Here is a 16,892-nt window from a genome sequence, read left to right on the forward strand (position 1 = left end):
GGCCAGGGGGCGGAGCTCGGCCGCAGAGGCGTGTCGTAGCGGAAGGGCGTCAGACCCTCCTCCACCGTTCGCCGCTGGGGAGCCGCCTCACAAAGCACGGCCGTTTGCGCGGGGCGGGGCCAAGGGCGTGTCCACATGGCCGAACACCGCCCCCCCCGGGGCGCGCCGCTGTCCCCGCCCCGCCCCGAGTCTCCGCTCCGGCCCCGCCCTACAAAGCTCGGCCTTTCGAGCCGCGTCGGGCCGGGGGCGTGGCCAAGTCCTAGGGGCACGTCCGCGAGGCCGAGCACCGCCCCCCGGCTCAGGCTCCGCCCCCGCCGTTCCTGGTCCGCGGAGCCACCTCACAAAGCCGCGACCTTACGCGCGGGGCGGGGCGGCCCCGCCCCCCGGCGCCCTCTTCCTCCCCCACCCCGTGTCCCAGGCGGCCCAGCAGGGGGCGCTGCGCCACGGGGCCGGGCCACGGCGGCAGTGGCGACGAGGCGGAGCGTGGCCGGCAGGCGGCGCTGCCCGGCTCGGCCTCGGCCTCGGCCTGCGCGGCGGCGGCGGCGGCGGCGGCGGCGGCGGCGGCGGCGGCGGCGGCCTGGGCCCGGGCGCGGCGGCGGCGGCGGCGGCGGCGGCGGCGGGGCCTGGAGCCGGATCTAAGATGGCAGCGGCGGCGGCGGCGGCGGGGCCGGGCGCGGGCGGCGCGGGGACGGCGGTCCCCAGCGGCGCGGGGCCCTGCGCGGCCGTGTCCGTGTTCCCCGGCGCCCGCCTCCTCACCATCGGCGACGCGAACGGCGAGATCCAGCGGCACGCGGAGCAGCAGGCGCTGCGCCTCGAGGTGCGCGCCGGCCCGGACGCGGCGGGCATCGCCCTCTACAGCCGTGAGTGCGGGGCCCCGGGGCTGGGCCGCGCGCCGGGGCTGCCCACGAGGCCGGCCGGGCGGGGGACCGGGGCGGGAGGGACGCGGCGAGGGGCCCGGGGCCCCGGGGGTGAGGAGCCCTGAACCGTGGGGGCCTGGTGTGAGGTCCGTGGCGCCGGGCCGAGGGAGATGGGAGTGGGGGCCCCCGAGTCAGGCGAGAGGAGGAACGATGTCAAGGGGCAGAGAGAAAAGAGGGCGTGCGTGGTGGCCAGAGGTGAGGTGCCCGGAGTACGGTGGGAAGCGGGAAATGGGGGAGTGAGGGCCCTGAGATTGGGAGGGGGTGCGCAGGAAGCGGGGGGGCCGAGCGGGGAAGGTGAATTCGTAGCATGCTGGGGGTGTGGGGGCTGGGTGGGAGGAAAGGGGGCCTGGGGTGTGGGAGAGGTGGGAGTCCCCGGGGGCGGGTGTGGCCGCCCTAGGGGAAGGAGGGAGGGGTGTGGGCAGCCTTTGGCCATCTCTCGGGACTCCCTGGACTGCTAAGGACAGTTGGAAAGCGGTGCCCGGCCTGGGGCGGCCTGGAGGACCCGGTTCCACCCATCGGGAGCCTTTTGGCGTTCTGGACCCCCGTGTGGGAAACTTCTAGACCTGGGGAGAGGGCCCATGCCGGGGTGGTGCGAGCCGCTGGATGTGCTCTTGGTGGAAACGTGGAAGGGTAGGGCCCCTTCTTGATGTCCGGCTCCGAAGTAAGAGGTAACACAGCCTCCTCCCTCGTCGCGGTCCTCGGGTCTTTCTTTTTGGGGATGTGAGAAGCTGGTAACATTTTCAGAAGCTAGTTTCAAAAACTGACATTTCAGTGGAAAAAAAAAATCACAAATGTGTTTGCCAAGGCCCCTGAGTCTTTGTGGTTCATCCTTTTTCTTTCTGTTACTCTTTTTTATCTGTTCTCTTTGATTCCTGATTGCTTGTTCACATTTTGCTATTCTGTTTCATTCAGCTTTGTCTCAGGTTTTCTCGTGCTGATGCTCGGGGAGCCACTTAGGAGGCCTCTCCTGGCTTTTGGCCTGTGTGAATTTTTTGCCACTTTGGGAAGGGGGTGATCCTCCAGAGGAAAGCGCATAGAGCAGGTGGTTCACACAGGGTTCTTCCTGCACCTCTGCCCGGAAAACCCAAACTTATGCCTACCTCCCAAGTGTCACACCTCTTTTTGCTGGGGCAGAGCTGGGTTTTCTGGGACCAGCTGAGAGGAGAGGGGAGAAAGGTATCCCCGGTGGGCATCAGAGCTCAGGACAGGTGCTTATGCTCTCCACCTTAAACTCAGCAGGATCCCCCAGATCATGAGCATGATCGTTCATTTGGCGGGTATTAATAAAGAATAAAGATGAGCAGAGGTACCTGGGTGGCTCCGTCGGTTAAGCGTCTGACTTCAGCTCAGGTCATGATCTCACGGTTCGTGGGTTCGAGCCCCGCACAGGGCTCGCTGCTATTGGCCGGGAGCCTGCTTCGCATCCTCTGTCTCCCCCTCTCTCTGCCCCTCCTCCTCTCATGCGCCTTGTCCCCCTCTCCCAAAAATAAATAAAACATTTTTTAACAAATGGGAAAAAAAAAAGAATAAAGATGAGCAGCATTTCTCAAACTAGGATCCTAAGGCTACTCTTCAAGCAGTTCCAGGCAAGTTGGGTTTTTCTTTTGTAAATAATGTCTTTTCATTTTTGAACAGCTTTTGATTTATAGAATTATTGGGAACATACTACAGAGGGTCCTCGTATACTCCACACGTGGTGTCTCCTAAGCTCAGCACCTTCCTCCAGCAGGGTTTTTACATTTTATGTTTTTGTTGTGTGGGTGATCTTGACGTTGTTACTAGTTGTAAAGATAACATCCTCTTTTAGGGGTAATTCCTAACGGAAGCATTGTAAAGAGGAGAAAGTCCACGTTTCTCAGATTGAGATCCTCAGTCGGGGACGATCCAGTCTCGCGGGGTCTGAGAGAACTTTTTCCTCATTATGTTTAAGTCACATTGATGTGGGGCTGAGAACATGGATTCTGGAGTCAGCCGAACCGGGTCGTGTTAATTCCTCAGGGCTGCCATGACCAACTTTCTTTTTTTCCCCTAAGTTTATTTATTTATTTTGAGAGAGAGAGCACATGCATAAGTGGGGGAGGGACAGAGAGAATCCCAAGCAGAGTCAGCGTGGAGCCCGATGCAGGGCTCTAGCCCACGAACCTCGAATCATGACCCGAGCCGAAGTCAGACGCTTAACTAACTGAGCCACCCCGGTGCCCCTGCCGTGACCAACTTGGTGGCTTAAAACAAAAGGAACGTGTTCTTGTACAGTTCACGGCCAGAGGCCCTGGAGGAGGATTTCTTCTTACCCCTAACAGCTTCCTCTGGGGCCAGGCCTTGCTTGGCTTGTGTCAATAGAACTCCAGGCTCTGCGTCTGTCTTCACATGGCCTCACCCCTGTGTCTCTGCGTCTTTTCCTATAAGGACACCTGTCATTGGATTTAAGGCTCACCCTATACCCAGAATGATTTTACTTTAATTACATCTGCAAAGACCCTTTCTCCCAGATACGCCACATTCTCAGGTCAGGGAGTTAGGGCTTGGACATATTATTTTAGGGTCTACTACGAGGACTAGATTGGTGCCCTGCCGGTGTGGGTGAGTCTCTGTGCCTCGGTTTCCTTATCGGTAGGATGGGGGCAGTGGCGGGCCTTTGTGGCACATAGTGTGTTTGCTCCGTAAACTAGCACTTCTGTGGTGGTAGCACCTGCTCCCATCACAGGCTGGGGCCAGCGATGACCTCAGAGTTGGCTGGGTTACTGCTCTGGGTGAGGCAGCACTGGTTCCCGAGCAGGCGTGGAGAGCGGGGTCCACGTCCACGGGGAGGGATTGCCCTGGAGTGTGCCGGCCGGGTGCAGAGTACCAGGCTGAGGTGTGGGGGCTGCGCTCCGCCTCTGGATCTGAGAGCCGGCCCGGCCTGCCGGGTGGAGCCCAGCCGCCAGAGTCCTGGAGAAAGTCAGAGATGGTCCAGCCGCTGCATGCGCGGGGATGTGGCGGCTCCGGGGACCTGGGGCCCACTAGGACCTTTAGGCCTTTTCTTGGGTTGAACTTGCTTTCCTGGCCTCAGCGTTTTCCAATCTGGGCCCTTCTGGGACCTGATTGCTTTGGCCAGTTGAGAAGGTATCCGGAGCCCTGTTCTGCTCACCTGTCCTTCATGAGGCAGGGTCCTGCCAGCTGTGTGTGATTCCAGACTCCCACCCCCCCCCCCCCAGCCGTCCCCGCTCCGGGATTCAAATCTGTGTGTGGGTACAGACAGGGAGGTCGGCCAAGACCCGAATCTCCCCGTGTGTCCCGTGGGAGGCGAGCCAGAGGTGTGCTTGGGTGCTGGCGGGGGTTCTGAACGTGGAGTCTCACTCGTGTGGGTCAGCAGCTGTGCGGCCTTAAGCCATTTCACCTCCTCTGAGCTTGTTGCCTCACCTCTAGCAGCACTTACCTGGACACAGCCTCAGTTTCCTCTCCTGCAATGGGAATAATACCACTTGGGGCCTGGAAATGGGGGTGAAGTGGGCCATGGGGATGTGGAACTAAATGTTTCAGTAGATGTTATTTTAAAGTTTTTTAACGTTTATTTTTGAGAGAGAGCGAGCGAGCACGAGCACACAGGCAGGGGAGGGGCAGAGAGAGAGAGGGAGACACAGAATCTGAAGCAGGCTCCAAGCTCCAAGCTGTTGGCACAGAGCCCATTGTGGGGCTCGAACTCACGAACCGTGAGATCACGACCTGGGCTGAAGTCAAACGCTTAACCAACAGAGCCACCCAGGTGCCCCAATATTTCTGTAGATATTGTTGATGGTGTTGTTACCGGCACGGAGGCATGAAGATCTGGGTTTTCTAGGAGGGAGCCCCTTACGCTGCAGGGCTGTCCGGCTGTCTCGCACCGCCAGCAGGTGGGGGAGGGACCCTTGGGCCGCGACTTCTGCCCCAGGCAGTGGGGCTGGGAGATGGGTGTGGGTAGCGGACACACAGCCCTGTCCCTTGACGTCTGCGCCCTCCCCGGGGAGAAAGATGGCAGCCGCAGAAGGCCCTGCCCCAGTCGCCCTGCCGTGAACGACCACCCTCCCACCGCTTCTTGCCATCCGAAGTCACCCTGGCCCGTATCCATGGCATTGGCTACCAAATGGCAGCTACCAAAACCAGGCCGTCTTCCCTGGGCAGAGGTGCAGACTTCCCGGGCCTTGAGGAAGCTTTGGCACGGCCTCTGGAGTTCTTGGACGCAGGGAGCCCTCCCTTTGAAAGGAGGCAGCCTCTCGGGAAGCCCGTGGTGGGGCAGCCAAGGTGGGGAGCGGAACAGATTCTCGGTTCCTCGGGCCCACGGTGTCCTTTCTGGAGATGACTGTGTCACTTTTCTTTCTTGGTCAGCGCGAGTCACTTTGCCCGGTTCTGTGGACTCTCCCCGCCCCCTGGGTCTGACAGGGGCTAAACTTCAGTTTGGGGGGGGGGGGCACGCCAGGGTGCGGAAACCCCAGAGAAAAACCCTTTGTAGAAGCAAGGTGAAGAACGGCCAGCTGCCGCAGAATCAGGAGCTCTTCTGATTTCCTCCGGTCACGGTTCTGGGAGCCCCCTGGCGGCTGGGGGAGGGGCAGAGGGTACAGAAGAGTTTGTCACGCGCCCAGGCTTTAGGGCATTCAAAGCCAAGCTGGGGCGACAACCCAGAAGGTTAGTAACACCGGAAGGGCATTCACATTGCGGTGGTGCCCATAAGTTGCTGCTGGCCGGTGTCATTTTTATTGAGCATTTACTGTGTACCAGGCTCTGCATAAAATGTTTGACCTTGAGAGCAACTGGGGAAAGGATAATAATACGCATTAGGGTCTGTGAGCCAGATAGGGCCTGTCGCCTTTTTTCAAACAGCTAAAGGGAGCCTTGTACATCTTTGAAAGTTTAATTAGAAAAACCCAACAGCTGAAGTAAGAATATTTAACTGATGCTCGTGTGTCTTGCAAAAACTAAAATACTTATTTGGAAGCCTGTGGACCCCGGGGATAAGTGAAGGGAGTGGGAGGGGGGAGGGGGTGCTGGGGGAACTCGGCCCCAGCCAGGGCTGCCAGATCTGCCACAGCTTTTAAGAGAAACCAAAAAGCCTTTCTTTGTGTGCGTCTGTTTATTGTGACCGTGAAGTATCCTGATTGCTCAGGCCGGATAGAGGACATTTTCTGGACCGTGTGGGCCAGGTAACCTGACAGGTGTGGCCCTGGCCGTGTGTTACCACTTAGAATAGTCCTGGGAGGTCAGGGACACCGTTCCCATCTTATTGGTGGAAAAACAGAGGTGAGAGGTGACATGGCTGGAGGGCAGGAGAGCTGGCTTCCAAATTCACCTCTGTTGCACCTGCTGTTTTCCGGCAGAGTGGTTCAGTGAGAAAAGGGGGTCAGGATTCAGATGTGTTCAGGCATAACAGAGATCCAGGGTGGCAGCGGCTCAAACAACGTGGCATTTTACTTATTGTGCTTCACCCTAAAGTCTGGAGGGTGGGCGGCCAGGGCTGGCGTGGAGGCTTTGCTTCAGGAAGGCCTTGGACCCAGGCCCTTCCAGCTGACCCCCCCTCCACCATCCCTGGGGTGAGGTCCTGCCGTCGTGGATCAACATGGCAGCTGGAGTCCAGCTGCTACCCCGGTTTCCAGACAGCGGGATAAAGGAAGGGACAAAGGTGGGCCAGGTGTCCGTTAAGGACAGTTTCCACAAGCTGGCTGTGACGCTTCTGTTTTCATTGTTGGCTGGAAGGCAGTTGCAGAGGCACCACTAGCTGCAAGGGAGGCTGGGAAATGTAGTCTTTGAGCCATCAGCTCAGCGAATTTCAGGGTGTCTCTTTCTGGAGAAGAAAGGAAGGACAGAACAGAGACTGGGAGACGGTCAGGCAGTCACCTTGGCCACAGTAGGTAGGATGTGGACGTAGCCAATGTTGGGAAGGATATTCCTGGCTTGTGGAGTCCTCAAGGTGGGGGGTGGGGGCAGCAGCCTGGTGTGGGGCAGAGGGGTCTCTGCAGGAGCTAAAGGGAGGGTAACAAGGTGAGGTCAGGCCCAAGTCACGTCTTACAAACGACAGGACCTTTTCCTGTGATCAGGAGCCGCCCATTTTCCACACAGGCCCACACGATAAGATGTTATTTCTGAAGCAGCGGGTTACAGTGTAGATGGGAGCAGGGAGTGAGGGGCCCGTGGAAGCTTCCAGACTAGAGAATGCAACAGGAATGTAACCGAATAGTTTCACCTTAACCTGCCCCAGGAGTGTGTCAGAGGTCCAGAAGTTGTGTTCTGGAACAAAAGGTGAACTCTGCCCAGGGCAAAGGCCATGACCCGTCGCCAGGGCGTTGTGACCGACCTGCCCTCAGGTTTGCTTCACCACGTGGTTAAAATAAAAGTAGACTCTGGGTATCGCATTAATTGTGCGATTGTGCATCACAGTCTGACTTTTTACTTCTGAAAACCTAGAAGGGCTGGCAGCCCTGGGCTTACAAGCCCCGAGGCCGAGCTGGGTAGCAATGCCCCCTCTGGAACTTGCCAGAAGTCTGCTCCTGGCTCGTCACCGCCCCGGCACAGAAGCTTCGTGGTCCTGCCACTTGCAGCGGGTCGTGTCTTAAAATAGGCATTTCTCTGAACCCGGGTTGCCATTGGGTGTGGGAAGACGTCCCTTCCCCTCAGCCGGCACCCTCTTTCGGCTCCTGGCCTCTCCCTCTGGGCACCTGAGTTTGAGCCCCACGGAGGTGGGGCTGTTACCTCCGGTCCTAAGCTGATCTGGCCTCAGGTCCTAGATCCCACCCCCCTTGCTGCCCCCCTTCGCCTTCTCTACCCGCACCCGTGCAGGCCCAAAGCGCTGCATTGGCAGTTTGGAAACCCAGGAGTTCCGAAAGCCAGCTTGCCGCTCCGTTGACAGCAAAACCACCCTGGCCCGAACCCTTCACGTTGGCAGAATCCCACCTGAGTTGCCACGTGGGCCTTTTCTAATCTGCTCATCCGATTTACTCTGACTTTTCATGCCTTTCGGGGTGGTTGGGGCCCGTCACGATCGGAGGTCCCAGGTGCAGAATGGCCCGCGCCGTGAGTGGCACCTGGCAAGCGACCGCCGAGGCCGCCCGCGGGGGCCTGGCCAAGGTGGGCGTGCGGGACCTTTGGACGGGAGCATGGCGAGAACTCACGGGTCATCTGAGGTGCCAAGCCTCGGACCGGGTCGGATTTAGCAGAGTGGGAGAGGCTTGGGGACCTTCGTGGCATGTGCTGTGTTCCTTTCCTGGGGAGCTCGCTCTGTGTTTGGGGATCTGCTCCCCAACTGGGGAGGTGGTGAATTTGCCAGGACAAATGGGGAAAGATACACCCACCCCAGAGGAGGAGGAATGGAGGTTTCAGACCTGGGACAGACTTGCTGCTCCCGGTGGAGAGTGGAGGCTGGGAGGGGCTTCCTCAGGTGGCTCCGAGAGGGGTCTTTTCATCTGGAGTCCTCGATGGCCCTCGGGGGTCCTATGATGTCCTGAAATTGTATGCGGTTTTGCATAAGGGTAGAGGGACAAGAGTCACTAGCTGTGACCTTGAATGAGCCTCCTTGAGAAAAAGGAAAAAGGGTGACAGCGGCATGTCTCTTGAGGGAACGCATGTAAAGTTCCTTGTTGTGTGTGTACCCAGTAAACTGTGGCCGTGGCATTGCCGTTGGTTTTCTGTGTGTCTTTCTGGGGAAAGGCTCCCCGCTTTCGATGCCCCCTGCGAGGGATCTGTGACACAGGAAAGGCTGACCATCGCCGGAGGACAGCGGCAGATTGGGGAGTGAATGGATGTCTCTGGCTTCTGAGGAATGGGGGTGGCCAGTGGGAGAGAGGCAGGCGCCCTGCTCTCATCCGGCAGGAATAAGAGGTCAGCGATGTCTGTCGGAGTCACTGGATTTCTGGTCAGGAGGGGCAGCCCCCTTGAAGCTGGGGGAGGGGACCCAGCCAGATGGCAGGTGGTGGGGGCTGGATGGTGGAGTCTCCAGGAGAGGGGAGGGTGGGAGGGCTGACCTCACCCAGGCCCTCCGGGCCTACCAACAGTTCTTTGAAGATGGAGAGACCTGACTTTCCATCCTCCAACCACAAACGTACTGCGGGGGACTTGGTGTCTTTTTATTGCGGTGGTTACCTTTTGTCTGTCTACCTTTAAACAGCTAGCAAAACTTTTCTGAGCGTCTGCTCTGTGCCAGTTACTGTTTTAGGAGCTGGGGATACAGTGACGCCCAAGATAAGCACGCAGTCCCACATTTGCCGACCGGGGGGTTGTGTGACAGGCTCTGAGCCAGCCGTTGCCTAGACCTGTCGTGCTTAGTGGTCAGGGTCCTGCCGAAGGAAGTGAACAGAGCAGAGGTCTCAAAATGCTGGGGAGGGGGAGGGGGGAGGCGGGGTCATCAGGGCCCAGCCCGGCTCCTGCTCGGGACGCTAGAGCTCCTGGGACAAGAACAGGTGAGACGGAAGGAGGGCATGGTGGGACCTAGTCCTGGCTGCCCGCCTCGGCGGGCATGACCTCTCTGTGCCTCTGTTTCCTCGCCTGGAAAATGGGGATCCTGATGGCACCTACCTCGGAGGGTTGTTGGGAACTGGGAGCTAATACAAGTGTTTACAATCATGTCTGCTGCCCGGCAGGCGGGAGTTGAGTGAGCTGTGGGCCTGGTATGGCCAAGGGCAGCCAGCCCCCAGTGTGGCTGGAGTGGGATGTGCAGGGGGGAGGGGAGGCCTCACAAGGGGGATCTGTGGCGTTTATGCCAAGAGTGTTGGGGGAGGGAGGTGACACCTGTGGTTGTGTCTGGGCTCAAGCCCGGTCTGTCCCCTGCCCTTTCCTAGCAGGGTGATGCCTGGCGGATGACTCAGTCGCCTGAATCTCAGCTTCCTTGTCGGTGGGGAGGCTTCACTGAAGGGTGTAGCTGGTGGCAGGTGGCCTAGTGGAGGTGGCCGTCTGTGCCCGGACAGTAGGCACGGCCCTGCTCAAGCCAGACATGATCCCCACCCTGGCGTACTCCCAGTCTCGGGGAGCCGAAAGTAGCAAAACCCCGTCTCCCAGCTGCGGGAGACGTGGCCCAGGAGTCGCCTGAAGAGAGTGGCAGCCGAGGAGCTAAGCGTGGGGGCAGGAGGCCCCTGGTCTGACAGGGTGGCGGTGGCGAGGAGGAACTCCTGGGGGCGGGGGGCAGTGACTCTGCTGGGGTGGGGTCTGCGGCATCTCTGGGCCAGCCCTGCTGCTCTCCTGGGTCCCTGACTCTGCATTCCCTGGTTGGAATGCACGTTCTCCCACCTCCCTCCCAGACGAGGCAGCCCTCTCTGGGTCGGAAGTTGCTGGAGGCCATGATTAGCATAGGCTGTGTAGCCTTACCTTGATTTGACCTTGTGACTCTGTCCCAGGTGATCTCTGTTTCGCTTCCATCTCCTCCTGGAAGATGCAGGGCAGTGAGAGGGTTGGTGTCAGCCCAGCGCACCTGGCAGGTGAATAACACACAGGGTTATAGGTCATTGGTCTAAACCTGCTGTGTTGTCGGGAAGGGATGATGTACCCCAGGTGTGGGCAGCCAGGTGCTCGCGATCATAAAGCCCTGAGACAGGTGGGGCTGGGAGGGGCACTCGGCGGCCTTGAGATCCTGCCCGGCCCCTCCCGGTGCCTCATGACTCAGGAGGGAGCCCCTGCCCCTCGGTGCGTTCACCCTCCCGCTTTCTCCCTTCGGGGACTAGCTCCGGAGGATTCGGGACTCAGGGTCGCAGGCAGGGTGCTGGGTGGGGCCGTTGGCACCCGCCACACTCGCCCGGAGAAACCACGCCACCTGTCCCCGCGCTTGTACAGAGTACACAGCTCTGACTTTTGGTTGAAGAATCTGGAGTTCCCGACTTTCCCTGCCCCCACTCCCTTTGTTTCCCGAAAACCAGTTCTATGAAGGAAATTGAGACCAGGCTTCCCCCAGGCCTGCAGGGGTTGGATGGGGAGACTGTGCCCTCGTGTTTTTCTTTAGATGACTTATTTATTTTAATTGTTGTTCAGTCAACACCCCCAGATGCCCGGGCTTTCAGTCCTGTCCGGTGCATTTGACAGTTGTGTCCACCCAGGAAACTGCCACCCAAAGCCAGACCTAGAACTTGTCCCCCAGCCTCTGGGTGCTTTTTGTTCCGTCAGGCGGGGCATTCTTGGAAACAAGTCCAGGCTGGTTTGGGGGAGGGGGCTCTGCCTCCTCCCCACCCCCACTCCTTGCACCGAGAGAGGGAACCCCCTTTTATTCCCTCTTTTTGTGTCTTTCAAGCGATTCATCACCCGCAGCTTTGGCAAGAACGGGTCTGGGCTGTTTTTCTTTAAGATTGTTGGCGGATTTGCCTCCCCGCTAATTGTGTTCGTGTGGCTGGGGTTCATGTTCGCTGGGTATGTTATACATGTCGGAGCGGAATGGTTTCAGGGGTGGAAACCTGCCTGACCACACGGGCAGGGGTGAGGTTCCAGGCGAGGACAGCGGAGGGGGCCTGGGCAGATGGGTGCTCTGATGAGAAAGGGGTGCTCTCGTGATCCCCTCCAGGGGGCACGTGAGTAAGTAATCAAAGACACACTGAGCGGGGGAGGGTCTCTTATAGACCCAAGAGGGACATTCCAGAAAATTGGCCACATTTTCCCTTGAGCCTGAGGGGAAGGCAGCGGCCAGCTGGTTTCCAGACCTGTGCCATGTGCCCTGGAGGCCTCTCCACGGAGCCTGGAGCCCGGCTCTGCCCTGAGCCGTCTGTGTGACCAGAGGTTGGAATCCCCAGTGTTAGCTGGGCCCCCCAGGGGGCAGACATGGACAGGATGCCTGGCTCTGTCTCCCCCTACCTCCTCTGCCCCCATGCGCTGCTTATCTTGTCTGCTGAGCGCCAGCACGAACATGTGCCAGGTGGGCACCGAGCCAGGCACTTTACGTTCATTGATTGTCCCAACCATCAGAACAGCCCCGAAGGGCCGGCCGGCCGCTGTGGCCACTTGGCACAAGGGTGCTGGGTGGAGGCGTGAGTAGGGGTGAAACCAGCCCATGCTCTGCTCCCCGAGCCACGCATGCTCTGCAGGGAGCCACAGAAGCCACAGCCCCTTCCTCTGGTTTATAAACGAGGAAACTGAGGCATTCGATGGCAGGTAGCGGCCGGGACACCAACCCACGTTTGGCTCTGGCGCCTCCACTTAGCCGTGTCACCTTTCAGGCGCTGGTGACAAGTCCGTGAAGGAGATTTAACGCCGTGTGGAGGAGGTGCCCCTCTGCCCCTTTGTCCTTGTCCTGTGTCAGAGAAGTGGCCCCGGAGGGCTCTTCTGGAGCCCGCGTCATTGCTGAGTCCGTTATGGGGTGAGGCAGCCTCTGTCCCCCTTCGCCTGTGCACATCTGGAGTCACATCTGGTGAGGCAGCCTGAGGGCAAGGGGGGGCATGCAGGGTCCTCCAGATTCTCATCCTGTACTCTGTGCGCCTGGCAGTGGGCCAGAGGGGTTCCCTGAGTCCCGGGGGCCTGGCGGACACCCTCCAAGCAGTGGCGAGCCCTGCTTCACCTCTGGGCCAGTGGTCAGGCTTCCCTTCCAAGCTGGGCCTGAGATGGACCCCAAGTTATTCAGCCCCTGGGCTGCAGTTTCCTCTGTCATTTTCTACTGAGGTTGCCCCTGCCCCGTCCTCCTGCCTCTTCCTGTTTGGCCTTTCTGGAGCCACCCCAGTCTGCTGGTTGAGGCCCCTCAGCTGGCCCCAGGGCAGAACCCCCAGAAACCATATTCGCATTCCTCAGCTGTGACTGGCTCCGCTTCCTGTGCCGGGGCCACAGTGTGCGATGCACTCACCACTTAGGGGTCGGGCTCCCGCACAGCCCGGGGTCCTCCTGCTGCCCCTTGACGCACCTTGTTCCAGCCCTACTTTCCAGGCCTCCCTATGTGTCCCCTGTGTAAGGGCCTCCGCTGCCCACCTCGGTCCCCAGAGAGCACTGCCCGCCCAGCTGCTGCTCTCGTGGGTGGTGGAGCCCCGTAGCGACCCTCACAGCCCTGGGGGACAAGCTCCATCGCCTCCCCATAGTGGAGGCTCGGCGGGGGGTGGCACCTGTCGTCAGCTAGACAGGCCCAGTTCTGCCAGGGCCCAGAGTCCACGTCCTTGCCCGTGGATGCTGGGGTGGGGGTTGGCTCTTTCACAAGATGCTGAGTCCCCAGGCCAAGCCTCCCCGAACATGTGCCTCGGTTTCCTCTCTTGAAAGGAAGGTGGTTGGGAGCAGTAACCGGGGCACCCGAAGGCGTTAGGCGCTTGCTTGCCCAGTACCGGGTAGGTCACCGCTTCGGAGTCAGGGCCGGAGAAGGGCCAGGAGGAGGAGGCCAGTGGCCCAGGGTGTGGAGCAGAGGGCTGTGGGCTCGGATGCTTTGAGCCCCCACCTCCCAATTACCCGCTAAGCCCCTGTGCTTTTAGGGGCCGGGGAACCCTGGCGCACATCTGCTGTCCCTTTTGTAGCTCACAAAGCCCCGGGCTGCGCAGCTGATTAGCATGGCTGGGGGAGACAAGTGCTGATGCTCCCGCCCGTCGCCAGCCAGCCAGCCGGCCAGCCAGTCGGTGGCTGAGGGAGACATTTGCATGTAATAGCCCTGCTGACTGGTGCCCCTAGCACTTTTCTCAGAAAAGCGCCGCCCTTTCTTTGTCTGCTCCTTCTTTTCTTGGGGTTGCCCTTCTGTACACCCCACAATTAGACTCCTCTTCAGGCTCCCCTAGACCAGTCCTGTAGGGCCTGGAGGACCCAGCCACGGGCAGACCCTCTGAGAGGAGTCCCCTTGTCCCCTCGGCCCGCACGGAGCTGTCACTGGCTGATCCGGGAGGTTTGGCTGTCACTAGTGCAGGGCTGTGGGGGGACGGCTGGGTGCTTCCCCGGGGTGCAGAGCGGCGCTCCGGTGCTCCTGGTTCAGACCCAGCGGCTGCAGGGAGGCTTGTGGCCCGAGGGGGCCTGGCTTCCCCGTGGGGCAACAGGAAACCCGGGGGGAGTCCCTGCCCTCCCCCCCACCCATGGTTGCCTCTCAGACCAGGAGTCTCTTCCATTCTCAGCCCTCCCCATGCTCCTCCCCAGCGTCCCGTCACCCTGTTGCTGGGTGGTTCCGGAAGTTTCCTCCTCAGGGCCCCTCCTGAAGTAGACTCACCTTTTGGATTCTTCAAGCTGCCCCGTAAATCGCCAACCTGCCACCAGTGTGAGCCTTTTCTTGCCCACAGAGGCGGCGTGCTGTTGAGTTACTGTGAATGTTGTCAGCGGAACGAAGGATGATGCAGTAAAGCTGCCTCAAGAAATAAACCGTCCCCCGTTAGTAGCTCCCCGGTTTCGGCTCCTCCCGGGGACGTAACCTGGAGGGAGGGGTGCCCCACCCATCCGGTGCTCCCGTAGAAGGGTCCCTGTGAGCAGCCCAAGGACCCCCCCTGGAGCTTGTGCGGCCTGAAGCGAAGACAGTTCCCAGCACCATGTGCCCCTCGTCACTCTCTCCGCCTCGGCCAGATGGCTGCTCCTGTGTCCCCCAGGAGCACCCAGTCGAGCTGGTCCGGTGGCCAGAAGGCCAGAATTCTCTCCGGGACTCCTCTCCGCTCTTTGCCTCCAGCCAGAATGCCTTGGGGACACGGCGGCCACGGTGGGTGTTTCGCGCCAGTGACCCTGTGTACACATGGGTCTTGGGCTGGACACAAAGGGGGCGGTAGTCCTTATGACAGTCCTGAGCCCTGCAGCGATTTAGCTTCCTAGACACGAAAGCGGAGGCTTAGGGCTGGGGGGTGTGAGGCTCCAGGCGCCAGAGATGGCAGGTGTGATGTGCGCCGCGGTTCTGGGAAAGGTACTTCACCTCGCGGCCTTCCTGGTGCCGGGAGAAGGGCTTCCCCCGCCGGCAGCTGCTGGAATGCAGGCCGGGCAGCCCCTGGCTTAAACCCCGAGTCTGCAGGGCCACTGCCCCTCCTGCCTCCCTAACTGGGGTGTGAGCGAGGGCCTGCTCCGGCAGAGTCCCTCGGGGGGCCGATGCCTCCATTCCTACCTTAGAAGGACCCTTCGGTCACAGGCCCCGTTCCCACCACCCTCCCCCTCCAGCAGGCTGAGGGGCGTCGCTGTGATGCCGGTTCCCTCTGGGGAGGACCCGGATGATTTGAGTGGCCGCCAGGCCTCCCCTGCTGTCCCGATCGCCTTTTGTCTGGTTATCTTTTGTGTACAGGGTAGAAATTCAAACCGTGCAGGAGGATGAGATGTGGAAAGGCCTTGTCTTCTTCCTGCCTGGTCCTGGCCTGTCCCCCACATCACCCGTCATCTTCCGGTGTGACCTTCCCACGTGCATTTTCAGGCACATACAGGCACGCGTGCCCAAGCGTCTCCCTGGAGCCCACTGTCCAGGAGAGGGGGTGCCGGTGCCTCCCTTCCAGAGGCGGCCACTGAGGTCACGTTATCAGTGTTTCTTTCCAGAAAAGCCCCCGGCAGACAGCACTCTTGCTCCCTCCCTCCCTCCGCCCTCAATTTTCTACCTGTGGCTCATAGATTTTACAGCTCGGTCCCCGACAGTGGTCCGGCCAGCCTGACAAGCCAGCGTCCGTGGCCTGTTACTGGCTACGTCTTCAGTCACTCATTCAGTGGGGATTTTGCTTTACAGCTGCTGTGGACGGCCCTGGGTCTGGGGTTGCCTTCGCAGACATTGGCAAGTGGGATTATAGGATAAGGCTCCCCAAAGGGCTGGCGGGGTGTTTCTGACAGATTGTCTTGGGAAGAGATTGGGGCTAGGGCCGCCTCAGGTGCCTGCGGGGAGGGCTGGGATTCCCCCCCAGGGCTGGGCTGGGCCAGAGGAACCCAGGGTGACCTCGTGGTCCTCAGACACCCCGGGGCTGGGCAGCTGCGTGGGGCGTCTCCCGGGACAACACTGGAGGAGAGGGCTTAGGTTACTTGGCTGAGAGGGAGGCCAGGCCGGGTGAGGCTTCCCAGGGTTGGATTTTTTTCTGGCACTGATCTGATGGAGGGTGAAGTGGCCACTCTGGTGACTGAGCACTTCGTACACTTACTACTGTCCACGTTTTCTCACGGGATCTTCATGGCAAGTGTGCGGGGATGGGGCGGGGGGGGGGGTGGGTTACCTTCTTTTTATCACCATTTCCAAGATCAGGCTCCCGAGGTCGGGGGTGCAGGCAGGTGGTGCGGCCGTCTGTCAGGCCTTCCACGCGGGTCATGTCCTCTCATCCCGAGGGCTGTGTCATTATCACTTTGATGGATGAGGACACGACGGATGAGGTCACACGGCTGGAGAACGGCACGTTTGGCCCTGAACCCTGGTCTTCCTTGGCGCTCATCACTTTAACCACTGCCCACCTGGAGGGACCGAGAGCGACCGTTTTCCTGTCCTGGCCACAGGGGTGCACGCCACGCAGGAGCAGGGGGAAGCTTCCACCCGCCCCCCCCCCCCCCCTTGGAAACTCGGTAAACTGTCACCAGGCCCCGTGGGGGGGACGGGAGCCCCGAGCGGAGGGTTGCTGCCCGGTGGGCTGAGGAAACCGCCTTGCCTTTTCCGCGCCGTCCCCTCCTTCCCACCCACCTACCTTCCTTGACTGTGGAATATTTTTCTCTGGAAGGTGTACAGCCTGTGTTTTGTTTGGCGGCAGGAGGAAGACCTCACATTTGGACGAGCGATTCTACCCCCCCGCCCCCCTACGCCCCAAGTCTGCCAAGATAAATAGCTTTAATTAGTCCTCATTTGGTGGCTATGATGGTTTCCCTGCTAGAGAGGCAAGGACTTGGAACGTGGCCCCTTTTCCCCCCGAGCGGGTGGCTGCTTTCCTGCCTTGTCCCGCACCTCTCTGCTCTCCAGGTGGCAGCCCCCCTCCCCTCGCGTGAAGCTGGACGTTTCCACGGGGGCGGAGTGTAACTCCAGACATTCGTCCTTGTTCCCCTGGGTCCCTCTGACCCAGGTCTGGCCAGCCTGAAGGACCCAGTGACCCTCTGCGTCTTCCATTACTGCTTGCTCCAGGGGGAAGGGGGAGGAGAGCAGGAAGGTCACTGGGCGGTTACCCAGTGCCCGGCGTCTCAGGAAGTGAC

General features: G+C 60.2%; 1 protein-coding gene across 3 annotated transcripts in view; it reads left to right on the forward strand.

The window, feature by feature from the left end:
- Window positions 1-619: 619 nt before the first annotated feature.
- The window catches only part of CARM1 (coactivator associated arginine methyltransferase 1), a 39,357-nt gene continuing 23,084 nt past the window's right edge, over window positions 620-16,892 (forward strand). For 2 of the 3 annotated variants that reach the window (XM_047846834.1, XM_047846841.1), the window contains exon 1: window positions 620-860. In XM_047846834.1, the coding sequence (XP_047702790.1) occupies window positions 641-860 (220 nt within the window). In that variant the 5' untranslated portion in view covers window positions 620-640. Of the gene's footprint in view, window positions 861-993; window positions 1,113-16,892 lie in introns of those variants that run through there. The other variant, XM_047846850.1, reaches the window with a different exon arrangement.

This window comes from Prionailurus viverrinus, chromosome A2 (assembly GCF_022837055.1).
Source record: "Prionailurus viverrinus isolate Anna chromosome A2, UM_Priviv_1.0, whole genome shotgun sequence".
In the NCBI taxonomy this organism is placed as follows: Eukaryota; Metazoa; Chordata; class Mammalia; order Carnivora; family Felidae; genus Prionailurus; species Prionailurus viverrinus.